The sequence below is a fragment of the Danio rerio genome, chromosome 24, assembly GCF_052040795.2.
Source record: "Danio rerio strain M-AB ecotype USA chromosome 24, GRCz13ab, whole genome shotgun sequence".
Lineage (NCBI taxonomy): Eukaryota > Metazoa > Chordata > Actinopteri > Cypriniformes > Danionidae > Danio > Danio rerio.
Window position 1 is genome coordinate 30452501 of NC_141044.1, and position 25493 is coordinate 30477993.

Genomic DNA, 25493 nt, shown 5'->3' on the forward strand with positions numbered 1-25493 from the left:
TAAATAAAGTATTTTCTGCTCTGCTGAATTATATACATTTCTTTGGTCATAATCTGTGGGAAAAAATTGGGGTCATTCTGAGTTCATTTACCAACTTATTCCTGATGGTGAATCTTCTCCAAAAATTATCAAAATGAAAAAGCAGTGAGCAATTTGTTTACAAAGTAAACTTTTTTTTGCGTCATGTGATTTGCATTCAAATGACAGAGACGGGGAACTATTTAAAGATATTGAGGTCAGGCAGGAAAGACTGTATCTTGAGTTTGTTGCTTCATGAAAAGTAGAAAAAAAATGATGCATTTGCTGATCTCTGAGAGTTAATTCAGAAAAATAAGATGCATCGGGTAAGATGTTACATATATTAAAATAGATAATTGATGTTGCTGCCAATAGTCTTGTGGTTCAGATGGCAGACATATAACGATAATAAAAATAATTTCTTACGTTTATATAGCGCTTTTCTGGACACTCCAAAAAGCCACAAAGCCAGTAGTGGGTAAGCTTAACCGATACTCTAGGCAAACAACAGTCGTGCCGCCTTCATGGTGTTCATGCCGTTCCTGTGCAGACGAAAGTGAAGAGCAGGAGGGCAGAGGAGGTGGTGGATGTGGTCTCCAATGTGCCCCTATCACCCTCATTGCCTATGCCTAAATCCATTATCGTTCAAAGCGCTTTGCACATTTTTTGGGGAATCTCCTCGTCCACCACCAGTTTACAACATCCACCTGGATGACGTGACAACAATCATATTGCGGCAGACCGCACACCACACATCAGCTGATTGGTGAAGAGGAAAGCAATGAGGCCACGATGGACAGAGGCCAGTGGTCAAATTTGGCCAGGATGCAGAGGTTAAACCCCTACTTTTTTTGAAAGGCATTCTGGGATTTTTAATGACGACAGAGATTCAGGACCTCGGTTTACTGTCTCAGCTGAAAGACGGTGCTCACCAACAGCATAGAGTCACCTTCATTATTCTGGGGCGTTAGGACCACAGACTGCAAGTTGAGCACTTCTGGTCTCACTAACACCACTTCCGGCAGCAAACTAGCTTTCGAGGAACTGACCAGGCACAGCCTTAGCTTAAAAGGGCGACCATGTGAGAGTTGCAGAGAACTAGCTGCTGGCGAAAGTTATAGCACTCATGGCATCCTGTGTTTGATTTCCAGTTTGAGGTTCTTTGCTGATCCTGTTCCCTTCTCCTTGCTCCTATTCACCTTATTCTTCGCCGACGAGCGGGCGGAGCCATTTGAATCTTTTTGGCTCGCGACTTCCGGTCTCATTCACTTCCATTCCTTTTTAGACATTAAAAACGGCTCGTTTCGCTGTTTGATGTTGCAAACTGATATTTTCTATTATATTATTCTACTTGGTCTATAAAGTCATGCAAACATTTGTATGTAGAGCAAGTAGTTTGACCGTTTTCTGCCGTTTATTATTCCTAGTCATTTCTCCCATAGGCGACTGAATCGGAAGTAGAGATCTGCGCGGGACTAAATTTGAATCCCGCTTCCGCCCGCACCCGCCAGGTTTTAGCCGGAATCCGACCGCTCCCGCTTATATTAAGCACTTGATGTCCCGCTGCCCGACCAGCCCCGTTTTCTATCCGCCGCGCCCGATCTCGCTGAAGAGCGGGGGGAGAACAAAACCGAAAATCACCCAGTTATACAGTCCAGACAGCCTATAACAAGCTGTCTGTATAAACACACACACACAGCACCAAGCACACACACACAGACAAAGCTTTCTCTCTCATTCGCGCGCGCGCCCTCTAACACACACTCATAAGCACCAAGCACAAACAAAGGCAAAGCTCTATCTCTCATTCGCGCGCGCGCGCGCACACACACGCACATATCTCTCATTCGCGCGTGCGCATACATACATACACACACACACTGCAACAAACAAGCTAAACACAGCATCGCGCTATTTCATTTACACACATACATACGCGTGCTCACTCGGGAGTCGGGAGCGATATTGCTAGACAGCCCGCTCCCATCCCAAATTAAACCCGTTACCGACCGCTCCCGTGATTTATTCGGAAATTTATACCCGCGCCGTAGAAATCTGGTCGGGTCCCGCGGCGCCCGCGGGACAGCCGCGGGAATGCAGACCTCTAATCGGAAGTTCTAAAACAATTGTAAAAACAGACACACTTCCGGATTTCAGAATAAGGTCGATACAATAAAGGTGAAACCCCCCTAAAAAATGATGATTCTTACATTTGTTTGCTTCCTCTTTGAAGCTGCTCATTTTAGACTTTGATCGAAATTGTGCCATTTTGGTGACTGTCGCTTTAAAATATTTTAATTAAATTAATTAAAATAAGATTGTACTTTTAGTCCTATTTTGGGAAAAAGGGTGAGGCTAAAAATGCATTGTTATCCCTTATTATCCATCCTACTAGCACAGCAGCATATTCAAAACAACAGCTTTCTCACTCAGGACTGTTTATGCTAATGAGCGAGAGATTGTCACTAATGGGTGGGGCTTGCCCTCTTTGATGACACATACAAATTGAGAATGTCAATCAAAGTGTTTCTGTAGCTTGTTTTTATCAAATATGATTATAAGAAATACAATTAATTATTTTTTTTTACCAAAAATGCTGGCTACATTCACACACTGTTGTCGCACAACCTTATAAAAATGATTTTTGCATGATAGGTCCACTTTAAAGCTATTTTGTTTGGAAAGTTACACATATCCAACATGCTTAGTAGAAAGGTTAAATCATTAGTTGGCATAACTTGTAGTCATAGAAAAAAAAACATAATCAAATGATCTGTTTCTAAGAATAAAACATCACTAATGTTAGCCGATGTCAATGTCTTGTGATTCACTGCTGTGTCAGAGACCAAGAAACTTTTAGTCTGATCAAGAAAAAATATAGAGAATACAAGCCAGAAAGAAAAGCTACACGACTTAGAATGAGACAAAAAGATCTGTTGTCAACGAGAAACTAAAAGAAGGAAACGCTGATTAAAACAAGAAGAAATGCAGGTTTCTCTAAGGCCGTGTGTGTGTGTGTGTGTGTGTGTGTGTGTGAGAGTGAGTTACAGGAGGAGATCAATGAGGTGTATGTGTGATGAATGAGTTTCTGGCTGAGATGTGTAATTGTTCCTCCCTTGCTCTCTCTGTCTCTGTCTCTTAGGGCTAGAGGCGTCCATGGCACATGATCGCCGGCCGCCCATGGCGCCTTCCTCCGCTTCACGATACCACCGTCGGCGTTCCTCCGGCACCCGTGACGAACGCTACCGATCAGGTGAGTTATTTCAGCACTGGTCCCTCAGGATTCTTAATCTGAAGATGATCCTAACAGATGAACATCCATTGGGGAAAATTCACTCATGGACTATTTCATATTTACAGGTGAAGTCAGAATTATTAGCCCTCCTGTATTATTTGCTCCCCTGTATATTTTTCCCCAATTATTTTTTCAACACATTTCTAAACATAATAGTTTTAAAAACTAATTTCTAATAACTGATTTCTTTTGTCTTAGCCATGATGACAGTGCACAATATTTCTTAAGATGCTAGAATTAAGCTTAAAGTGTCATTAAAAGACTTAACTAGGTTAATTAGATTCATTTGGCAGGTTAGGGTAATGATTTAGGCGAATCATCGTATAACAGTGATTTGTTCTGTTGACTATAGAAAAAAAATAGCTTAAGGTGGCTAATAGTATTGACCTTAAAATGATTTTAAACAGATTAAAAACTGCATTTATTCTATCTGAAATAAAACAAATAAGACTTTCTCCAGAAGAAAAAATAATATCGGAAATACTGTGAAAAATTCCTTGCGCTGTTATACATAATTTGTGAAAAAATTCACAGGAGGGCTAATCATTTTGACTTAAACTGTATATTAATAGTTAAAACTGTATAACAAATAATTAAAGTGACCCAGTTGTTGAAATTTAGATACATTTGTGTTATACAACCTCCTGTTGGGTTAAAAACAGGCATTTATACCTATAAATATCAGCAGGTCTGATTTACACAAGCAAATGTTTTGGCGTTTCATATTGCTAAGCAAAATCTTTCATCTGCTTAGATTTTGGCAATCAGTTTTAGGCCCAATCCCAATTTTAGTTTTGTTCCTCTACCCCTTCTCTTTGGCCCTTAAAACAGAGTGTGAAGGGGAAGGGCTTCAAAATTTACCCCCAAGAAATGGGACACCTCTACAGCAACTGCACACGTCATCAAGTGTCATCGCAATCTCTTGCTTCATATGAGATCGACGATCGCGACTGCTGCTCTAGTTATTCCAGTTGCGTTATTTTTTGGTATTTATCTTTAGGAAATCACCAAAAACATATATTATGTTGTTATTATAATAATATAAGGTGGTAATAAGATCATAACAGTACTGTGCATTTACACCATGGCCATATTCATCTTTGTAAACACATGAGAACAACATTAACATTATACTAGACACAGTAAAAAGGTCATTCCCAGCCACTAGACTTTTCTCACAGGGTATTCGAGTGAAAGTATGTTGTGGGACAGCTATACAGAAGTTATTATTATGGATTATAGATTGTGAAATTTAGCCGTTTTTATTTTTCATGTTTTTTTTAAAGCATGACGGTAAAACACAAACGCCGTTATGAATGTATTAAAACATATGCTTGTTTGTTGTAAAAAATTGTAAAACAACAAAAAGTACTACTTTGTGCATCTCCTATGCTGCCGTTATAGCTAGTGTATTCTGTGAAATGTTCTTACCCCTTGGTTTTGAGTGTGGTCTAAAGGGTAGAATTGGGATTTGGCCTTAGTCACAATTGATAAAAATACAATTTATAATATATAAATCACAATTTATAATTTATAAATCAGGTATTAGAGGCACTTCATTGTAGGTTGATGTCATAGGGTGACTGTTATATCTTGCACATATTAGTAAGTTGATGACTAAAAATAATAATTTCATAACTAGCTTTTAATTTTTTAGCCATATCAAAGCCCCTAGTTGTTCTAGAGTACTACTATGTAATTAATCATTTTGTACAGTTTACTTACTGTGTACATAAATGTTTTTACATTGTACTTCTTTTAAAAACGAAGAATTACATCAGTATTTCTGTAACTATGATTAGACTCTGTAAACCCACTCTTAAATCTACTATACTAACAAAACTGTCTATAATCCCACCCTGATGGCACCATAAGTGCTTTGCAATGCAGTATAAACACAAGTACATTGCGTTTGTTTTTTGATGCAAGTACATTGTATTTAAAGCCACTTAATATAAAGTGGGAGAATATAGTGTAGCTGCGCTAAGTTCCAGTGCCACAATAATGATTATAAAGCTAGTAAACAAAAGAAATGAGTGGTTTCTCAACAGAACTCTTTTATTTTGATAAGGAATGAAGGGGATTAATTCTGAATGTAATTAATTCTGGAGAATTTATCACCACTGTAGGGATTGCTGGGATCAGAATATTAGCTTAGTTTCATACTTTTTAAATAATATTTATATGATTTACCTATTTGAACAATGTAAAGTTTCTGAACCTTACATTTAGTGTCTTTTTTTTTTACATAAAAGACTATTAAAATAATAAAAAGAATAAGCGATCTTATTAAATTAGGTACATAAATAAATAAGTATATATGTTATTAATTATTTTGTATATAGTATGGCATTAGCCTTCTCGCTCTGAGCAATTATGCAAATATTGATATGTTATATATCTGTTAGACATAGCTGTACTAACTATGATTATATCTGTCTTTTCTTGTTTTTCTCACTGCCACACATCCAAATTAGAGGGATGAAAGAAAAAATGTAGGGATCTATAGGAATGAGACAGCACTAATTGAACTTTTTGATATGAATGCTTCATGATTTCTAGTAGATTTGAGATGTTTTCCAGCATTTATTTCTCTTTTACTTTTGGTTTATGTGGGAGATTGGAAAAGATTACAGTGTCTTGATCACTATCTAAGTCCATGTGCGCATTGTAAAGTTTCAGGAGTGACAACCACATATAAACACACTAGTAAATTCATTATATTACAGGCCTCAAAACTTTTGATTGACCCCATTCGTTATTTTGACCAAATGAAAGTAACAATGACCAAAAACCCTTGATAGTCATTGATTTTTCTGTATAAACTTGTCAACAGAGATGTCGTTATTGTGTTTGATAGCTGATTTGCATTGGGCACTTTTGAAGGGTTGCCATGTCCACTTATTTTAAACACAACTTTGTGAAATGTGTGACATCCCAGCAGGCACAGGACGCCAACATTATTGGTTAAGATTAATGTTGTACCCTAAAGTCGTGAAGAAGTTGCTTTTTTTGGAAATGAAAACTTGTTTGACGTCAGAAACCAATTTAAGGCCGATGTCAATGTCCAACGTCCAACCTAAAATCAACCAAATATCAATGCCTAATGATGTTACAGCTTAACATTGTGTGGACGTTTCCACTATGACGTCTAGCAGACGTTGGATTTTGGTTGTCATACCTGACGAATTAATGTCAGTATTTGAGGTCAATATGACATTAGTTTTAGATGTTGGCTCGACGTTAGATTTTCGTCACTTTCCAACACACCCTAAAATCAACCAAATATCAACATCATTTTGCGTTGTTATTGGATGGCAAAATAATTAGACACTGGCCAGACATTGAATTTTGATCACCTGACATCACAACCTAAATCTAAACTAATATAAACGTCTTATAATGTCTTATGTACTTGACTAGACAATAAACACCAGCTGAAGAATAGCATATGCACAGGTGTAAGATGTTTCTCTACAAAGTGACTTCGCCAAATACTGGCCTGGCATGAGTATTGCAGTGTTTTTGTGGCACAATGTGAACAGGGATTGTTTTGACAACATTGTTGTCAACACGCAGAACTTTTCAAACACAAAAAGAAACAAATTCTGGTTTTATTACGTTTTTCTCAAGTAGTTTTCCCATAAATTCAAAACAATCTTCTCGAAACAATTGAGAAAAACACATACAGGTTGTTTTTACAAGCATTTGGAAAGCTGTGAAACTAGAAAATGACTGAATTCGTATTGGACTCTACTTGTGTGTGTAAACGGTCAGTGTGTTGTTACAATAAGTTGCTCTGTATCTCATTTGAGAGTCCAAACAACAGCTTGAATTATTAGACTCTTCCAATTTGAGGAGTAAAGCTGTGGGTACAACCTACAGTCAACCATAGTGTCATCACACACACAGATTTGAGTCAGTATTTCAAGTCGCAGAAGGGCTGGAGGTGGTGGCTTGGCTCTTGTCAAACACGCTCACGACCATCAGCCTGAGAGACTCATCTCATCACGTCACTAAAAACACCAGCTTGGAGGTCAGAGGATGGTTAATACAAATTTACTTCATTTCAGTTTTTGCTTTTTTGTTTTTTTGTTTCGTCCTCAGATGTCCACACAGAAGCAGTACAGGCAGCTCTAGCCAAACACAAGGAGAGGAAGATGGCTGTTCCTATGCCGTCCAAACGCCGATCTCTAGTGGTCCAGACCTCTATGGATGCTTACACCCCCCCAGGTGAGCTTCACACCTGATTCTAGACCAGCATTTACTTAAAGTCAACATGAAAGCAAATTACAGTTATTGAATGGATAGTTCAAAATTTTTATGCAAACAGTGAAGTTCAACAGCGTATGATTTTGAAGTGACTTTCTTTTTTGATTGTTGTGATTTAGGCTTTGTAAGCAGGGGAAATATCGATAATCTTAGTGAAAGAACTGTATTAGGCTACTCTTTTAAGAAATTCAGGCCTTCAAAAAGATTTCATTGTTGATGATCGGAATATTGAAAGATTAATCTATGTTTGTCTTAACAGCTATAGAGCATTTCAATGTATTAATGTCATTGGCCCATGAACATTTCCTGCTTGTTATTAAACTATTTCATAACTGTAACAAGAGGCAATTCAATCATAACTTAATGTTAAAACAGCTATCATAACATTATTTATTAATATGTGGCTGTTTTTGGTTTATTAAAAACTATAGAAATTAAAAATGTAAAACAGGGAATTCGTTGGGACCATTGTTTTTGTTTACATCCCTCAAAATTGTTTTTATATGATTGAAATCACAATCAAGTTTAAGCTATTGTTTTCCAGAGTGAATATGTTAAATGGTTTATTGCTGCCAGGGAGTTATAGTTTAGTTATTGTTGATTAAAACCTGAATATTACTAACGTTTTACTAATAATAGTATTTTGATTTAAATGTTATTTCAGTTATAATAATGATGTTGTTTAATATATACATGGTATGACATTTTTTATTTGACACAGACATTGAGATTACTCTTAATAGAGCAAAAAAAAAAAAAAAAAAACAATATACACTACCTGTCACAAGTTTGGGGTCAGTAGGATTTTTAAATGTTTTAAAATAAGCGTCTCCTGCTCCATAACTGTATTAATTTAATCAATAATACAGTCAATTTTGTAAAATTGTAAAATGTTATTGCACTATAAAATAACTATTGACTAATTGATTTTAATGATTAATTTTCAGCTTTATTACTCCAGTCTTCAGAGTCACATGATCCTTCAGAAATGACTCTAGTATTAATTATTATTGTTATAAATATTATTAATATTATTATTATTTATGGTAATAGTAATAAAAGCAACAATAAATGGAGTAATAATTTAATTAGAAAATGTATACAATAAGTAATAAATAAATATTTAATAAATAAGGATTTAATAATTTTTTTACAGTTAATAAATGCTGCCTAGATGAACAGAATCATTTTCTTTCCAAAACTTCAAACTCCAAAAATCCAAACTTTTGACCGGTAGTGTACGTTTAGTATATACAGATATGCATATATAAGTACTTAATTAATAATAATGTTTTATTGTAATATTTATTGCGATATATATGAAGATTAATATGTTTTTTAACCAATATTGTACAATATAATAATAATAAATAATGTAAATAGAATGTGTAAATAGAATGTGTTCATTCATTCATTTTCTTGTCGGCGTAGTCCCTTTATTAATCTGGGGTCGCCACAGCGGAATGAACCGCCAACTTATCCAGCAAGTTTTTTCGCAGCGGATGCCCTTCCAGCCGCAACCCATCTTTGGGAAACATCCACACACACAATCACACACACACACACTCATACACTACGGACAATTTAGCCTACCTGCTGCGCCACTGCTTCGCCCAGAATGTATTATTAATAATTATAATTATTTTTCTTTTAATAATGTAACCACTGGCAACTTAAAAAATATATAAAAATGACTAAAAATGACTAAAAATGCCTTTCTAATACACAAAAATCTAACACCACATATTTATAAACACACATATAAAAGACCTTTTTATAGTCATTGTTTCATGACCTAATAAGTTTGTTATGGACACAATTACATCACATAACTCATTTTTGGCTCTAATTTACTTGTACAACAGGATGAAATTCATGTTAGTGCTTCACAAAATATTATTTGAGCATCGGTGTCCCAATGTACAGTATGTATCCGTAACAGTCAAATTGCAGAATTAGATTATTTATCAAAGACAAAAGATAAAGACAATAATAAAAAGTGTTATTTACAATGATAAATAAATAAATAAATAAATAAATAAATAAATAAATAAATACAATGATAAACATGTCATTTTATGCTTTTATTATTCGGGTACAAGAATTGAATACTTTAGACTCTCCAGAAAATTAGAATGTTTATTTCACTATTATCTTTGCTCTGTTGTGTTTAAACATGGTTGTAATTGATTATAATTGATGTAAACACACTGTATAGAAAAAGATTTAATTGAAACGTGCTTTTTACCAGCTCAGCAATAAAACAGACAAACAAAAAAGTTAAGTCAAATTATAAATGTCTAAAATCTCTCTTTTTTTTTTAAATAAATGTAAAATCTCTTTTAAAGGCAACCAACCAACCCTTGCCATCATTCTCAAACGCAGATGGGATGGTGGGTCAAATCAAAGGTTACAAAGGGCCAGTCTCTGATCTAAATGAATGAAATCTTTCCAAGTAAAGCTATTCAATTCATGCAGTAAAATTATATTTATATCGCAATATATGTATCACAGAAAAACTAAATATGGCAATGTCCAATTTTTCTAATATCATGCAGCCCCAATTCCCATTTCATGTTGACTTTAAGTGCTCTTGTCCACTTTCTGGGCTGAGTGTTGAGTGGGTCTGAGTGACTCTCACTAGGCCTCTCCCCCCTTTCCTCTCTGCCACCCCTGACAGACACCTCGTCCGGCTCGGAGGAGGAGGGCGGCCAGGGTGAGGGAACCCCCACCTCCAGCCAGGGCAGCGTCAGCATGGAGCACTGGATCAGTCGAGCCATCCATCAGGGATCCACCACCTCCTCCTCCTCTTCATCCACACAGAGTGGGGGCAGCGGGGCCGCCGGACGCCTGGCTGACGTTCTGGCTCAAACGCACATGGGCAAATCAGGTAACGCCTTCTTCAGCAAGCCCCACCTCTCCGTGCATACCACAGCCAATCACGCGCACACTTCCTGCCATGCTTCTTAATCCAGCCTCCTTTGCGATGTTTGTGTCGTCTGCAGCTTCCTTTGCCAATTAGCATATATGTGTGCTGTCGTTAAGCCACGCTGGCTGTCATTAATGTTATTTAGTGGTAACAGTCTGTACAATTCTGTTAGTAAAGAGGTTTTGCTATTAATTAAACTGTAATGTTAGAAGATTCATGGCTCAACAATAAGGATGGTTTGCAGTTTTGAGCCAGGTCATAGGAGTCACAGGGATAACACTTTTATATTTGTTGTTTCATGATAAGAAAATGACAACATTGGCTCATTCTCAACGTAGCCCTATATACATTTCTGGAGATCTCGAATTATGTAGCCAGAAGTACATATGGCTGCATTACGTCTTTAAAATGAACACAAGGGGGCGGTATGATGCCGTTCCTTTTCACGCTAGCAGCTGACTGTTTACCTCCATATGGACGGCTTTCATTTGACCACAACAATGGGGTTCAAGTCCAGCAAAGAACGATTCCAGAAAGCAGGTACGAAAAAAACAGAAGCCAAAAAATAAAATAAACAAGTAAATAATGGTGAGAATGTGGTAAAAACTGAAAACGTGGTAAAAATTAGGTGATGGCTTTTCTTTTTCTGGATTGCTTTTTAAAACTGTCGGTTGGGTTTAGGGAATCGAGTGAGCGCTGGTCAATCAGTGCTTTTGAAAACACTATTGGTTGGGTTTAAGGAGGATAAAGGTGGGTCAGCCAGTCAGTCAGTCAACAGTGGACTATAGTGGATTTACGTGAGAACAGTAGGCGCTATAACAATCGCAAGAGACATTTGAGATCTCAAAATGTGTGAACAGCGGCCTCTGGTGCATTTGTGAAAACAAAAACTGCAATAAACGGAGCTCCTGGATATTTGGCACTCTTTAGAAATGTATATAGCAATACATATTCAGAATGAGCCTGTGTTGGAAAATATTTGTAATCTCTGGTAATTTAGATATAGGATGTTTTAGAGTAGAATATTTTAAAGATATTTTCAAGATGATTGTTTTCTGAATTGTATCTGTTTCTCTCTATTAAGTATGTGTTATACAGTTATACATTTAATTGTAAATGCTAGCTTTTATTGTTAGGTAATTATACTACAATTGTCAAATATTTTTACATTTTATTTCTTTTAAGTTAAATTAGAATTTGTTATACAGTTATACATTTAAATGTTAATACTATCTTTTATTATTGGTCAATTATTGTAAAATATATATTTTTATTATAATTTTTTAATTATTTAAAATGAACCTAGAAATTTATAAAGTAGATGGCTGTAATATGGGCATAATATAAATATACAAATTTAATAATAAAATATAATAATAATAATAATAACAACAAAACATCATTATTGTTATTATATATATATATATATATATATATATATATATATATATATATATATATATATATATATATAATAGTAACTAAAATGTTAAATTATTGATAATTAAATGATTTCTTACAGTTATTTTGATAGTGTATTTTAATTTAATTGTTTTTTTATTAAATTTTTATATTATACATTTTTTAAAATTTGTTTAGGGTAGTGAAATAACAGACAGTGCAAAATCTTCTGGCCTTACTTGACCAGCAGAAAGAAAAATCCTTATTGTCGAGCCCTGATGTGACAATTCAGGCAACCCAGAGCCAACCACAGTTCCTCTTTTTGTCTTTTTAAAGCAGTCCTGAGTACTGCACGCAGATGTTAAATTTATCTATCCAGCTTATTGTAGAAGTAAACCGAGAATGCAGCAGGAAGAGGAAAGAGTTTTACTGCCACTTTTTCCCCTCCCCATTTAGAGGCCAGAGAACGAAAGACAATTTCTAAAAAACCTCACGAAGCTTCTGTATCCAGAGGGCTTAAAGTTGTAGACTGTGGCTAAGTGATGAACTCTGGTGTTTTAATAGAGCTATGATGTTATGTCAGAGTGCCCTGTGGAGCAGTTTAATGTTCGAAGAAAGGAACTCATTTCTTTCACACTGTCCTGTTACCTCTCCTCATTTCATGTCTTTTATTTCCCCTCACGATCTGGTTCCCTCATCGTCCTACCTCAGTTTAGCTTTCCTGTATCAACTTTCCTTCCTGCTTCCTGTGTTTACAATCTCTTTCCTCTTTTTCTTCCACCTTCACCATTTTGTATCTTAAGGGCATTTTACACGGTGCACGATTGGCAACAACTTTAGCTTTTTGAACTTTTCAATATTCACAAAATGCGGCACAGGTTATTTGCTACTGCTTTAACCTCTTATCAACGTCAAAAAAAGAAACTCTGAATGAAGTGTTTACTGTAAATATTGGTAACATCTACTATAAATTCAGCTTTAAATGGGTAGTTCTCTCCAAAATTAACATTTTGTCGTAATTTACTTACTCTCCAAACACTGTTCTCCAAACAGTGTTCTCCAAACACTGTTTTACTGTTCAGCACAAAGATTTTTTTTTTAGAGAATGTAACCTTCTTTAGAAGTCAATGGGTGCTGTTAAATTTTGAGTGCTAACATTCTTCAAAATATCTTTTGCTTTCACCAAAACAAAGGGTCCCACTTTATATTAAATGGCCTTAACTAATATGTACTTACACAAGAACTAATAGTTTGTTACAATGTACTTATTGTGTAAATACATGTCTTTATTGTGTACTTTTGCTTGATTAAATACCTTTATGTAATTACATCTGTAATTAACTTTTGTAATTACATTTGTAAATACACTGTTGACCATCCCTTACACCTTAACCCACCCTTAAACCTACCCATACCACCAAACCTGTCCATAACCCAACCTATATCCCAAATCAAAAGCACCACAAGTGTTCTCAAATACATTATAAACACAGTAAGTACATTGTATTTATTTTTTGATGTAAGTACATAGTAGTTAAGGTAGGTAAAGATTTTTTAGGAGACTTAAAAATGTACTGCTTCAGCTATGATTGAAACTATTTTACATATATTGAAATAACTCTTTTTTAAAATATTGTGTCAAACAGAAACAAATATTGTGTCTGAAATCTATTCCACTCAAAATTAACTTATGATTTCTTGAACTCTTCAAAAACGAATTGAATACACTTTCAGATATTCAGGAAAGGGCACTTATGGTCATATCTTATAAATACATGATCACACTCTATTTTAAGGTAAAATTTCTGTTATTAACAAACTATTAACTAAGAGCTAAACTAAACCATTTGTTAAAAATTAATTAACCGCTTATTAATAGTCATTTAGGTAGTAGTTGGGTTTAGGTATTTGTTAGGATTAGAGATGTAGAATAAGATCATTCTTTAAACCCCGGTCAGATCATACAAATGTGTCATGATTTTGGCTTGATTTCCTTGATGTAGAGTGTTTCAGGGTATCATAAATGACAAATGGGGTCGTGAGTTCTCTAATCTTTCTGACTGAGTTTGTTCTTCCGAGGTAATCTGGGAATACTTTCAGTGCTGCGAATGCTTTGTAAAGGCTCTCCTAATCATTCGAATTAGACTACTTGATAAAACAAATAAAATTGTAAACTGTGAATATTTCACTTTAATTTTATATAGGCTATATTATACATTTATTTAACAAACCGTGTTTGTATTTATAGCGAACTTGTTTTAAAGCCCTTCACCTCAAATGTTATTAGTTCTTCTTGTTTATCTAGTAGATAACTGACCAACAAAGTACATTAAAATTGAAATACAAATTATTCAAAGCAAAATTTGTTTCAAAAAGATAAGAAAAATAAATAAAGTGTGCATTTTTGTTTGAGCTCGTCCACTACGTAACTGCGCTGTGGATGATTTGTTTTGCTTCGTGGAAAATGAGGATTTAATTAATGCTCTACTGTAATTGTTGTATCACAAACCTCTGTCATATATTAGCAAATTCTTAATAAAAGTCACTATTTTAAAGATTGTGTCGAGGATCTGATTTTTCCTCGATGTTGATGTGCTTTCATTTTCTTTGTCTCACTCGCAGTGTATTTAACAGCCTAAATAATCCTCTCAGGCAAATTTACATTTAAAATACATGAAATACAAAGGCTGGTTATTTTACCGCCGATGAGGGACAATAGGCTATTACAGATATCAAAAAAAAAAATCTTATTATTAAAAAGGAAACAAGTTTGACAACAACAAATCCCATCAGTGTTATAATGAATGCCCTTAAATAATGTAGCTAGTTGACAGCAAGCATAAGTGTTTATTGAGATTGAAATAAGATTCAAAAGATTTTGATTAAAAAATATTGTCAAAAATAGCAAGCCCGATGTAGACGTCATGTGATGACTGATCATGAAGCAGCATGTGGTCTGGCACATTTGTTACCCACGACAAGTCAAGATTTTATAAAGACAGAATCGCATAATCTGACATAGTGACTTGCAGAATTGACAATAAAAATCATGGGATCTGGCTGGTGCTTTAGAAGTACTAATAATATCTCAATAATAACCCAATATCTTAATAATATGCATGCTATAGGCCAGTAGATATTAGTGGGAATTTATATTTTAAATTAAAGCGCTCAAAAAAACTTGCATTGTTAAAGCAACAATTATATTAACAGCCAATAAATTTTGCACACTCCAAATCCACATCAAAGCACAATAGCATGTGGTTTATTATAAGCCACATATACTGTAGGCTCAAGCAATAACTTTTTGCTGTAGTTGTTTTTTTGTTATAGCGGTCATCCTTGGTGTACTTAAATCTGCTTTAGCTGGCTTTAAGACCATCTAAATTGACTATCTACCAACCAATGTAGGCAGTTTGTGTTCAGCAGGACACGAAATACCAAAATAAAATGCCATTTAATTTTCCATAAAATAGGCTGACCATAAATAGAAATAAATATGATTGGTGGGCAGACATTTGCTGTGTCTGAAACGCCTCACTCTTTTACTCAGAGTCACATTGTGTAGGCAGCAGGCAGCAATGTTCGACCCATCAATTGTTCGAGTGACTAAATCATAAAAACCAAATGTTGTTTGATTTGGTTGATGCATCTGATTGGTCAATGACACACAATATTGGCTTGCTTTCAGTTCTGCCTCCTTGCAATGTGAACTGGGAACTTGTTGTTGCCGTGTGAAAACGCCTTTACATTCTCTCCCTCACTTTCTTTTTTGTCCTCCCACATGATAATGTTATGGTACCATCTAAAAGCAGACAACCAAACTCGGTCGTGTTCAGAGCTTGTAGAACACTATTAGTGCACATTCAGGAAGGATGGTTAATGTCTCCCGGGGACATTTTTACACACTGGATCAGGAACAAGTTCTGAAAGTGCTTTCCAGGTTGTTGCTTTTGTCCTGGTTTTCCATACACTTTTGGGAGAAACATGGCAGTGTGGTGCTCCTGTAGGAATGCTCGATCATTCCCACCTCCTTTTTTCTCAGCTTTCCACTTCCATGCATATCCACAGATATCCACAACCACTGAAACAAAATAACAATTTCTGGGAAACATATTTAAACAAATGGCAATTAACAAACTGAATTAAAATGACATTTAAAAAGATTTAATATTTTGAAAATATTTCAAAATAATTCTAAATTTTTTTGTTTTTAAAAAATATTTTTAAAACAAAAAATATTATGCAATATTTAGAGAATGTATTCACTGAAACATAAGGAAAATTTCTAGAAAACAGTTTTAGACAGATAACAAATAACAAACTGAATTAAAATGACATTTTAGGTTATCATTAATATATGAAAAATATATAAAAATATTGTCTTTCTAAATAATATATTTTATTTACTTTTAATTTATTTACTTTTGAATAGAAACCTCCCTTGTTCTAAAATGTCCGTTTTCATGCAAGATATCCAGAATTTTATTTACTGGGACAAAAGGAAGATTTCTAAGTAATTTCACTAACAATTTCAAATTATTGGCAATAAAAACAGGATTAAAATGACATTTAAAAATATGATTTCTCGAAAATATATATACAGTTGAAGTCAGAATTATTCACCTTATTATTATTATTAGCTTTGATTTTTTTTCTTTTTTAAATAATTTCGAAATTATGTTCAACAGAGCAAGGAAATTTTCACAGTGTGTCTGATAATATTTTTTTTCTTGTGCAGAAAGTCTTATTTGTTTTAATTTAGATAGAATAAAAGTTTTACATTTTTATGAAAAATTTTAAGGTCAAAATTATTAGCCCCTTTAAACTATTTTTTGCACAGTACAGAACAAACCATCATTATACAATAACTTGCCTAATTACCCTAGTTAAGCCTTTAAATGTCACTTTAAGCTGTAAAAAAGTGTCTTGAAAAATATCTAGTCAAATATTATTTACTGTCATCATGGCAAAGATAAAATATATAAGTTATTAGAAATGAGTTATTAAAACTATTATGTTTAAAAATGTGTTGAAAAAATCTTTTAAACAAAAATTGTGGAAAAAATATACAGGGGGGCTAATAATTCAGGGGGGGGGGGGGGGGGCTAATAATTCTGACTTCATCTGTCTGTGTGTGTGTGTGTGTGTGTGTGTGTGTTTTCTAAATATGATATTTTATTTACTTTTTGTCTATAAACTTACTTTTTTCTTTAAAATATTTAATATTTTGAAAATATATTTAAAAAGTTCTCCCTTTTAAATACTACATTTTATTTACTTTTTGTATATAAACCTACTTTGTTCTAAAATATCCTCTTTTCTGCAGGATATCTATAATGTATTCACTGAAACAGAAATAAATATTTTTGAACATTTCACTGACAATTACAAAAAACTGCAATTAACAAACTAAAAAAAAATTAATATTTTAAAACATAACATTCTTTCAATTTCTTTTAAGAAAAGTTAATTTTATTTACTGCTCATTTCTTTGGAACTCCACAATTTTATTTCTTGAAAACATAAATAAGCATTATTTTAAATTATGTATTATTGTAAATGATTAACGTATTAATTACAATTTTTTTCTATTTTAATTGTTATAATTGATATATTAAAGATTCAATAGTATAATATAAATACACATATATATTTTAATTTATGTTATAATTAAAGAATTAGAAATAATGAGTTAGAAGAGTTTGAAATAAAGACATTTTAGTGTATTTTCTTTTTATGTTTAGCCCAGATATGTAACTTTCTCGTCCTTATAAAGACAAAATTGTAAAATAATGTATAATATCTTACACATAAGATAATTTCAAATCAAATGTATATCTAAAACACTGCGGACCAAGATCAAGTTCTTCAATTGTGCTTCCCAGGTTGGGGCTTTTGTCCAGTATTCCCATATTTGTCCCACACCATTGCGAGAAACATGGCAGTGTGGTGCTCCAGTAGGAATGCTTAATCATTCCCACCTCCTCCGTTCCCCCTTTTCCCTTTCCATGCAAGATATCCAGAGTCCTCGGTGCTCTGTTGGGATCATGGCTTTGTCCATGCTCGGCTCATCAGCCCCCCTGTCCCTCCTGTCATCCATGCCCGCAGTCAGTGAGGAAAGCAGACGCCTCTAAGGTTCTGGTTCTCCCCCTTCCTCCCTTCCCCATCCAGGGCCGATTGCTCACCTCTCCTTGAAGAGGAAAACTATGCTGGGCGTAGCAGAGAACGGAAACTCGCTGCGGCGTTCCTGCGAGTTCGGATCAGATCTACTTTGGCCGCCACCATTGGAGTCGGAGGGTCAGTATTCGCCCCCTAAATCACACACACACACTTCCCCAAATCATCCAGACCGTCTCTGTGTCCTCTATGTGGAGTCTGGGGGGACCCTCAGTGTGTTTCATGTTTCCAGTTGCGTGCTGTTGCTTTTTGACCTGATGTGTCTGAACGTCGTTCTTTATGTAAGTGTAAGTGAGCGCGACACTTTGACATCAGTAATAAAGCGCTGTCTGTGCTGTTGTAGTGGAGATACGGTCTATCTGTGAGTAGTGACTGTGTACTTTTGTGTGTTTTCTAAGTATCTATGGTTTTTATTAAGTGTGAAATGCTGTTTCAGGCTTCAGGTCTGCTTTTAGATGTCCATTCTTTGTCTTTATGTGCTCACTGTTTGGTGTTCATTCCTGAACTTGTGTTATTTTGTGAATTAAAATGATTAAAAATAATCTGTTGTCATTTACACGTCATGTCTGTCTAAGTTCATTTGACATACTTCAGTGGAAGGTGAAATGACATGTTTTAAAGAACATTCATTCAGCTTTTTTATACATATACTAAAAGTGAAGAATAAATTGCACATTATCACAAGAATGCAATTTGTAAACAATATTCCAAACCTTCTGTAATTAAATTAAAGTATTGAAATCATGCATGTGAGCAGTCATTCCTTGAGTCGAAAAAAGAGCAGCTTTGACATATTGCAAAATATCACTTTTTTCCACTGAAGAAGTAATGATCTTAAGTGACATGACGTTGAGTAAATAATGGCGGAATTATCTTTGTGTGTGTGTGTGTGTGTGTGTGTGTGTGTGTATGTGTGTGTTTGTGTGTGTCCACATTAACTGTCAGTATTTTGTTAGTATCTGTGTATTTAGCTGTTAAATTTGCATGATTATTTGATTAATTGCTGTGAACCGAACTGCATTGACATGTGAAATGGTTTGGGTTTTTATAACCAATGAAGTCATTTTCTCATTGAAACATGGACAAGTGTTGACTTTAATTTAATTGTTTTAGGCTAATAAGATTATGTTTTACATAACGATGATGTATTAAGTTAGCTGAAAGTGACATTACATGCATTTAAAATGTGACAAATTAACTATTTAATAATTTTCCACTAAAACATTAAGAAGCATACCTGTGTTCAGTCTATGGCTATCCCTGACTTAAAAGTTTACTACAAATAAATTCTACTTTGTGTAAAGTGGAACTGACCTCACAAGTTATGATATTGTGTCTGCTTGGATGTAACATAAAAACATCTACATTTAATCTGCTATTCAGGCAGATTATTCAGTTTTTGCTGTATTTTATATCCTATAAATGGCTTAGTAAGCACAACAAAAACAACAAAAATGACCAACTCAAAGAGAGGTGTGTATTGGGGTTCTGATAAATTCAGATAAAATAATCAGATTTTAAAAAAAGATACACTACCTAACAAAAGTCTTGTTATCAATCTCAGTTGTAAGAGCAACAACTAATAACTTGACTACTTGTTGATCATTTGAAGTGGCTGAAGGTAGATTTTTCAGATGAATCATCTGTTGAACTGAATCTCAATCATCATGAATAGTGCAGAAGACCTATTGGAACCCGCATGGACCCAAGATTCTCATAGAAATCTGACAAGTTTGGTGAAGAAAGAAATCATGGTTACATTCAATATGGGGGCATACGAGAGATCTGCAGAGTGGATAACCTGAGATACCAAGACATTTGTGCTGCCCATTACATAACAAATCACAGGAGAGGGAAAATTTGTCAGCTGTATAGCGCTCCTTCTCATACTTCAGCCTCCTCCTCAAAGTTCCTAAAAGGAAAGAAGGTCAAGGTAATCCAGGATTGGTCAGCTCAGTCACCAGATATGAACATTATTGAGCATGTCTAGGGTAAGGTAAAGGAGGAGGCATTGATGATGAATCTAAAGAATCTTGATGAACTCTGGGAGTCCTGCAAGAACACTTTCATTGCCATTGTAGATGACTTTATTAAATGATTTAAGTCATTGCAGAGATGTATGGATGCAGTTCTCCAAGCTCATGGGAGTCATACACAGTATTAATTCTTTCTCCACTGCACTTTGCCTTTATATTCTATACTGAACACTATTTCTGTTTAGTGACAAGACTCTTCTTTCACCAAAGTCAGACCTTACTGTCCTAATGAAATAATTCAAAATCAAGGCATGATCATATTTTATATTGGTAAAATAAACCTAATCTAGAGGCCTTTGCCTTTCATGTAAGCCACTTCTGAAACCAAATAATCAACTAGAAGTCAAGTTACTATTTGTTGTTCCTAAAACCTGAATGGACAACAAGACTTTTGTCAGGTAGTGCATACAGTATATAGTATTTTTAAAGAAATGTGTAATTACCAGTAAAAATTGACTGTAATATTCATCCACCATCTATCCACACTAGAGGGGTTCTGCTTGTCTTGGGGTTTTCTTGTCTCAGTGACGCAGATCTGCCAGCATGTTCCCTCACGTGATGCTAGACGTCATTTTTATTTGTCCTCCTACAAGCACCTCTGGGCTTTGAGGAAACTCCTTATCCAGCGCATTAGTGTCCGTGTCACTGAAGAGCAGGAGGGTGCAGTGAAGACACACAAACACACACACACACACACACACACACACACACACACACACACACACACACACACACACACACACACACACACACACACACACACACAGAGAGAGAGAGAGAGAGAGAGTTTAGATGTAGGTTATTTTCAGTCTGTTACATAAGGACTCTCGCTGCTGGGTGTTTTCTTGTTCACTCATCACTGCTGATAGTGGCAGGAGACAAGGCAGGAGCCTGGTGATGAAGCAGGAGATGAGGTGAAATACACGGCAGGAAGGTTGAATATGAGGCAGGGAGACGGGAAGCTGAATGTTCGGGCTGGTAGACAATTTACAGATTTGATTTGATTCACATTCACATACAGTTTGTCTCATGTCCGAAATTCCTCCTCCTAATTTGAGTTCAAATTTAATTCTAATATTTTTTTTGTTTGCATATTGTTGCAGACAGATTAAAATTATTTATAAGGCACAAAATATTTAAAGATTAAGAGAGAACAGTTTCTGTATTTTGTGATTCACAAGTGCTTTGCAGCGGACACAGTGCAAAAATCCATGCAAAAATGTCAAAGATTTGAGTCCTCGCTGGATCAGTTGGTTTTTCTGTGTGGAGTTTGCATGTTCTCTTCGTGTTGATGTGGGTTTCCTCCAGGTGCTCCGGTTTCCCCCACAAGACATGTGGTATACAAGAGGTGAATTGAATAAGCTAAATTGAAAAAGTTTATTGACATTTTAGTAGTTTTAGTTTTAGTAGTTTTTTTTAAAGACCTTAAATTTTGGATATTTACATGCACACGACAATAGGGGCATTTCTGAAACGTCCACCTTAAAACTTGTTTACAAATGTTTGTGTTTTTAGTCCCAAAAACTATGTTAACAGGCAAAGTTGTAACACTTTAGTTTAAGTCGCATTTTACATTATTAACAAACCATAAACTAATACCGATAGCTTAATAAACTACTTAGCTGTTTATTAATTGTTAGTAAGTTAGAAGATGGGTTTAGGTTTTGGGTAGGATTAGGGATGCAGAATAAGTTCATACTTGATATCTACTAATAAACAGTTCATATCTACTACGTAGATCTACGTAATAGGCAGGTAATACGCCAGTAATTATTAGCATAAATTTTGATTTAAACTAAAATGTTAAACGTATAAAAAGTTTCCAGTTTTTAGCTGAAAATGTCGTATAAATGGCCACTCAGTCTACACTGATAATATGCTAATGATTCCCTAAAAAGAACCAACTCACTTGAGTCATTTGATCAAAATTCAGACTACACAGGCGATGTACAGTATGTTTTTAAATGACTCAAAATAACCGTCTCACAAGAGTTTTTTTTTGTTTGTGACTCAAGCCGCTCTGGTTGTCACAACAATGTTTGTCTCCAGCCCTTCAGGAGACCAGGGCAAGCAGGAGTAGATGCTCTTAGTGCTGATGGGGGGTGGGGGGGCTTTGGCAGTGCAGGGGTCGCGACCTTCCTTAGTCACGTTCCTCCATCACAATCCCCTTCTGTGCTTGGCATCATTTCTTAGACAGAAGGCATCGCTCGCTCACGTTCATTTTGTCGATGCTAGTGACAGCTTGACTCATCGCTCCCAGATATATGACTAACACTTCCATTTACATTTATTTGTGAAAAGACTACTTACATGTATAAAGTGTCATCAAGTCAGTCAGAAACCAAATGATTTGATGGTGAAACAGTGCACTAAACACTTGATATTAATGGATCAAATCAGTCAGATATAAACTCAAGAGTGTCTGTTTATATTGAAAACCAACTAAAGTTAAGCAGCAAAAAGCCTCACGTATAGTCCTTGGTCACAGTAGATGTTTTTTGCTAGGAGGTCACTTTTCAAACTTTTTAACAGCAAAAGTTGTTGGTTGAACTTGAAAGATTAAGGTCTCAAAATGCAATTCAAAAACACGAAAGACATAATCAATCAATCAATCAATCACAAAAAACAGAAAAACTGCTAATTTGCAGCTACACACCTCGTATAGGCCTACTGTGTTAGTTGTGTTTGTTTGTTTGCGCTTGCCTTTAATTTTTACTCCCTCAAACACGTATTATGCATGCGCATTACATTGTTTTCAAAGACTTTTAATTCTGGGTGTTTACAAGAACATGACAGTGGTGGCGTATTCATAAATGAAATGCATTTTCACTCCTAAAAACAATGTGAAAATGAACAGGCAAATCAGTAACACTTCAGTTTAGGTCACAATGTACTGTATCAGCAAAGCAATACTCAAAGAGGTGGCCAGAGTGTATTTTAAAGCTTTGTTGTGTTTATGGGGGTGCAAAGCAATGTGTGCTCATGTTTTATTTGTGAAAAATCATGTTATTTTTTCATTTATCTTACTTTGATTATATACAGCTACTCAGCTAACATGAGAACGACTGTCATATGTTCTAGTTCCTCCAAAGACCCACCCTCAAGAGGCTCTGATTGGTCAGCTAACAACATAATGAGCTGTGATTTGCAGATCGGCTCTATGCCACCAGGAATCGTCTCTGCTATAACATAACAGCGTATCAGGCAACGCCCCTTCACTGTGAGGGGTGTATGCTCGTAACCTGAAGGGTTTATGACATCATTAACCCCAATGTATTTTTTGTAGTCCCCAAATTTTGTACACCAGGCGTGACCAACCCTGTTCCTGGCGATCGACCTTCCTGCAGATTTCAGTTGCAACCCATATCAAACACACCTACCTGTAATTATCAAGTGCTGTTCAGGTCCTAATTAATTGGTTCAGGTGTGTTTGATCAGGGTTTGAGCTGAACTTTGCTGGAAGGTCGATCTCCAGGAGCAGGGTTAAGCACCATTGTTGTACACTGTAGGCTTTGCTAAGCTAACTCTGTAAAACCCAATGTCTCCCTTTGCATTGATACTTTAAGCATATTACATTCAGAGATGTTATGTTCACACAGCTACATTACACATCAACTAAAGTTTTAAATATGATATCTTAGTGGACCACCCCTTTAATGCTTAATAGTAGCTTAAATAGCAGTTTATTAATAGTTAGCAATGTAGAAGTTGGGTTTAGTTTTGGGTAGGATTAGATTGTTATTCATTAAGTCAGCCAGAAACCAAATGATTTGATGGTGAAACAGGGCACTTGAACACTTGATATTAATGTATCAAATCAGTCAGATAAAACCTAAAGAGTGTTTGTTTATATTGAAAACCAAATAGAGCTAAGCAGCAAAAAGCCTCACGCCTGTGTTGTCCTTGATCACAATAGACGTTTTTTGTTAGGAGTGTTTTGGGTGTTTTATAGTGAAGGAGGAATAGCGCTGCCTCATTGGCATTCTCCTCGTTCCCTGTGTCGAAATTACACAAGGCCAGTTATTTCACTCCCAATTGCTTGGTTGAAGTGAGCGATATAATGCAAGGAAACTTGTGACACTTTTAACCAAATCTCGCCCACTGATGTCTACATTTTGAAACCGTACAAGAAAAGAAGGCAAGCGAGGCTTATTTGTTCGACATTAGACTGTGCATACTCTTTAGGAATATCATAATGGTAATACGTGGCAGCCAAGGGCAGCGAATGAGAAAGACATTTGAGCAACGAGCTGAGGGGAATGAGAAAGAGGCCGCAGACAGCTGAGAATTTATGATGGGAGAGGGAGAGGGAACGGTGAGAGAGAAGCCCAGCGGACTCGACGAGTGGAAGTAAGAGGGACTGTAATTAAAGCAAGGATGAAAAACCTCCTTTCTGTGTCTCTTGCGTTCCATCTCTCTCTCTCTCTCTGAGACGTGTGCATGTTTTCCTCAAAATCACTTCCTGTCTGCCTCCCACCCTCTTCCTTTTAATCGTAAACAATGTGCCAAGTGTGTCAGGGGTTTATGTGAGAGTCAGGTAGGGTTGCAATCCTGCTGGAAAATCGAGTTTACATGTTTTTTAGGTTCCTGGAGGACCACCAGCTCTGCACAATATTAATGTCTCCTTAACCAAGCACACTTGATTCAGATCATTAGCTTATGTGTAGAGACTGAAAGACCTGTAATGGGTGTGACAGACAAAGGAGACATACAAAACATGCAGTATAAGTGGTCCTCCAGGAACATGGTTGAGAAACACCAGATGTTTATTAGATGGTTAACCAGTTATAGATGGTTTAAAACTGGTCAATGAATTTTTCGTTAGCAGCAGCAGCAACACTATTAAAGTCTGCATGAAGCTGCGACCATATTTTTTTCTTCATGTTGTGAGTTCCTGGAGAAATTAAGTATTAAATGAGAAAATAGTGGGCGTGGCTTTTTTCTACTGTGAGCTGATTGGATGTAGTAAAGTAGGCCTTTCAATTAGAAAGATAGAGAAAAGGGTTTCGGGAGAGATCTTAAAACCTAACAGAAACCTCCTACTTACTGTTTTGTTTGTTGTCATAGCGCTGTCAGTTGAAGGGGCGTGGTTAAGTATGTTAGCCATGCCTAATCCAACAAACAGGATGTGCATTTTCAAATTTTAATTAAAGATTACACAAGGACAAGCTATTTTCCTTTTTTTAATGATGTGCACAGATGAATTGTTCACCACAAAACTGGCAATGTTAGCTAACAAAATCAGTATGGTTAGTTTTGACTTCATGTGTACTTTAACAGCTAATTTGAGGTGGTTCAATTTCAAGTTAGTCATTGTCTGGTAAAGCCTGTTATATGTTGATATTTATACATATAACTCCTA

At 35.5% G+C, this 25493-nt stretch overlaps 1 protein-coding gene and 1 long non-coding RNA gene across 17 annotated transcripts in view; one reads left to right on the plus strand and one right to left on the minus strand.

Annotated features, from left to right (window-relative positions):
- dip2ca (DIP2 acetate--CoA ligase C (putative) a) overlaps window positions 1–25493 on the plus strand; it is a 199064-nt gene that overhangs the window by 101097 nt on the left and 72474 nt on the right. For 4 of the 16 annotated variants that reach the window (XM_087309586.1, XM_087309588.1, XM_087309587.1 and 1 more), the window contains exons 3-6: window positions 3161–3271; window positions 7421–7546; window positions 10230–10475; window positions 18090–18215. In XM_087309586.1, coding sequence (XP_087165712.1) covers window positions 3161–3271; window positions 7421–7546; window positions 10230–10475; window positions 18090–18215 — 609 coding nt within the window. The remainder of the gene's footprint in view (window positions 1–3160; window positions 3272–7420; window positions 7547–10229; window positions 10476–18089; window positions 18216–25493) is intronic. The other 12 variants (XM_087309589.1, XM_087309592.1, XM_087309591.1 and 9 more) reach the window with 3 other exon arrangements.
- On the minus strand, window positions 13969–20778 carry LOC141380717 (uncharacterized). Its single transcript, XR_015525115.1, has 2 exons — window positions 20575–20778; window positions 13969–15999 (listed from the first exon to the last, which is right to left on the minus strand). It is a non-coding gene; the product is annotated as an uncharacterized LOC141380717 (long non-coding RNA).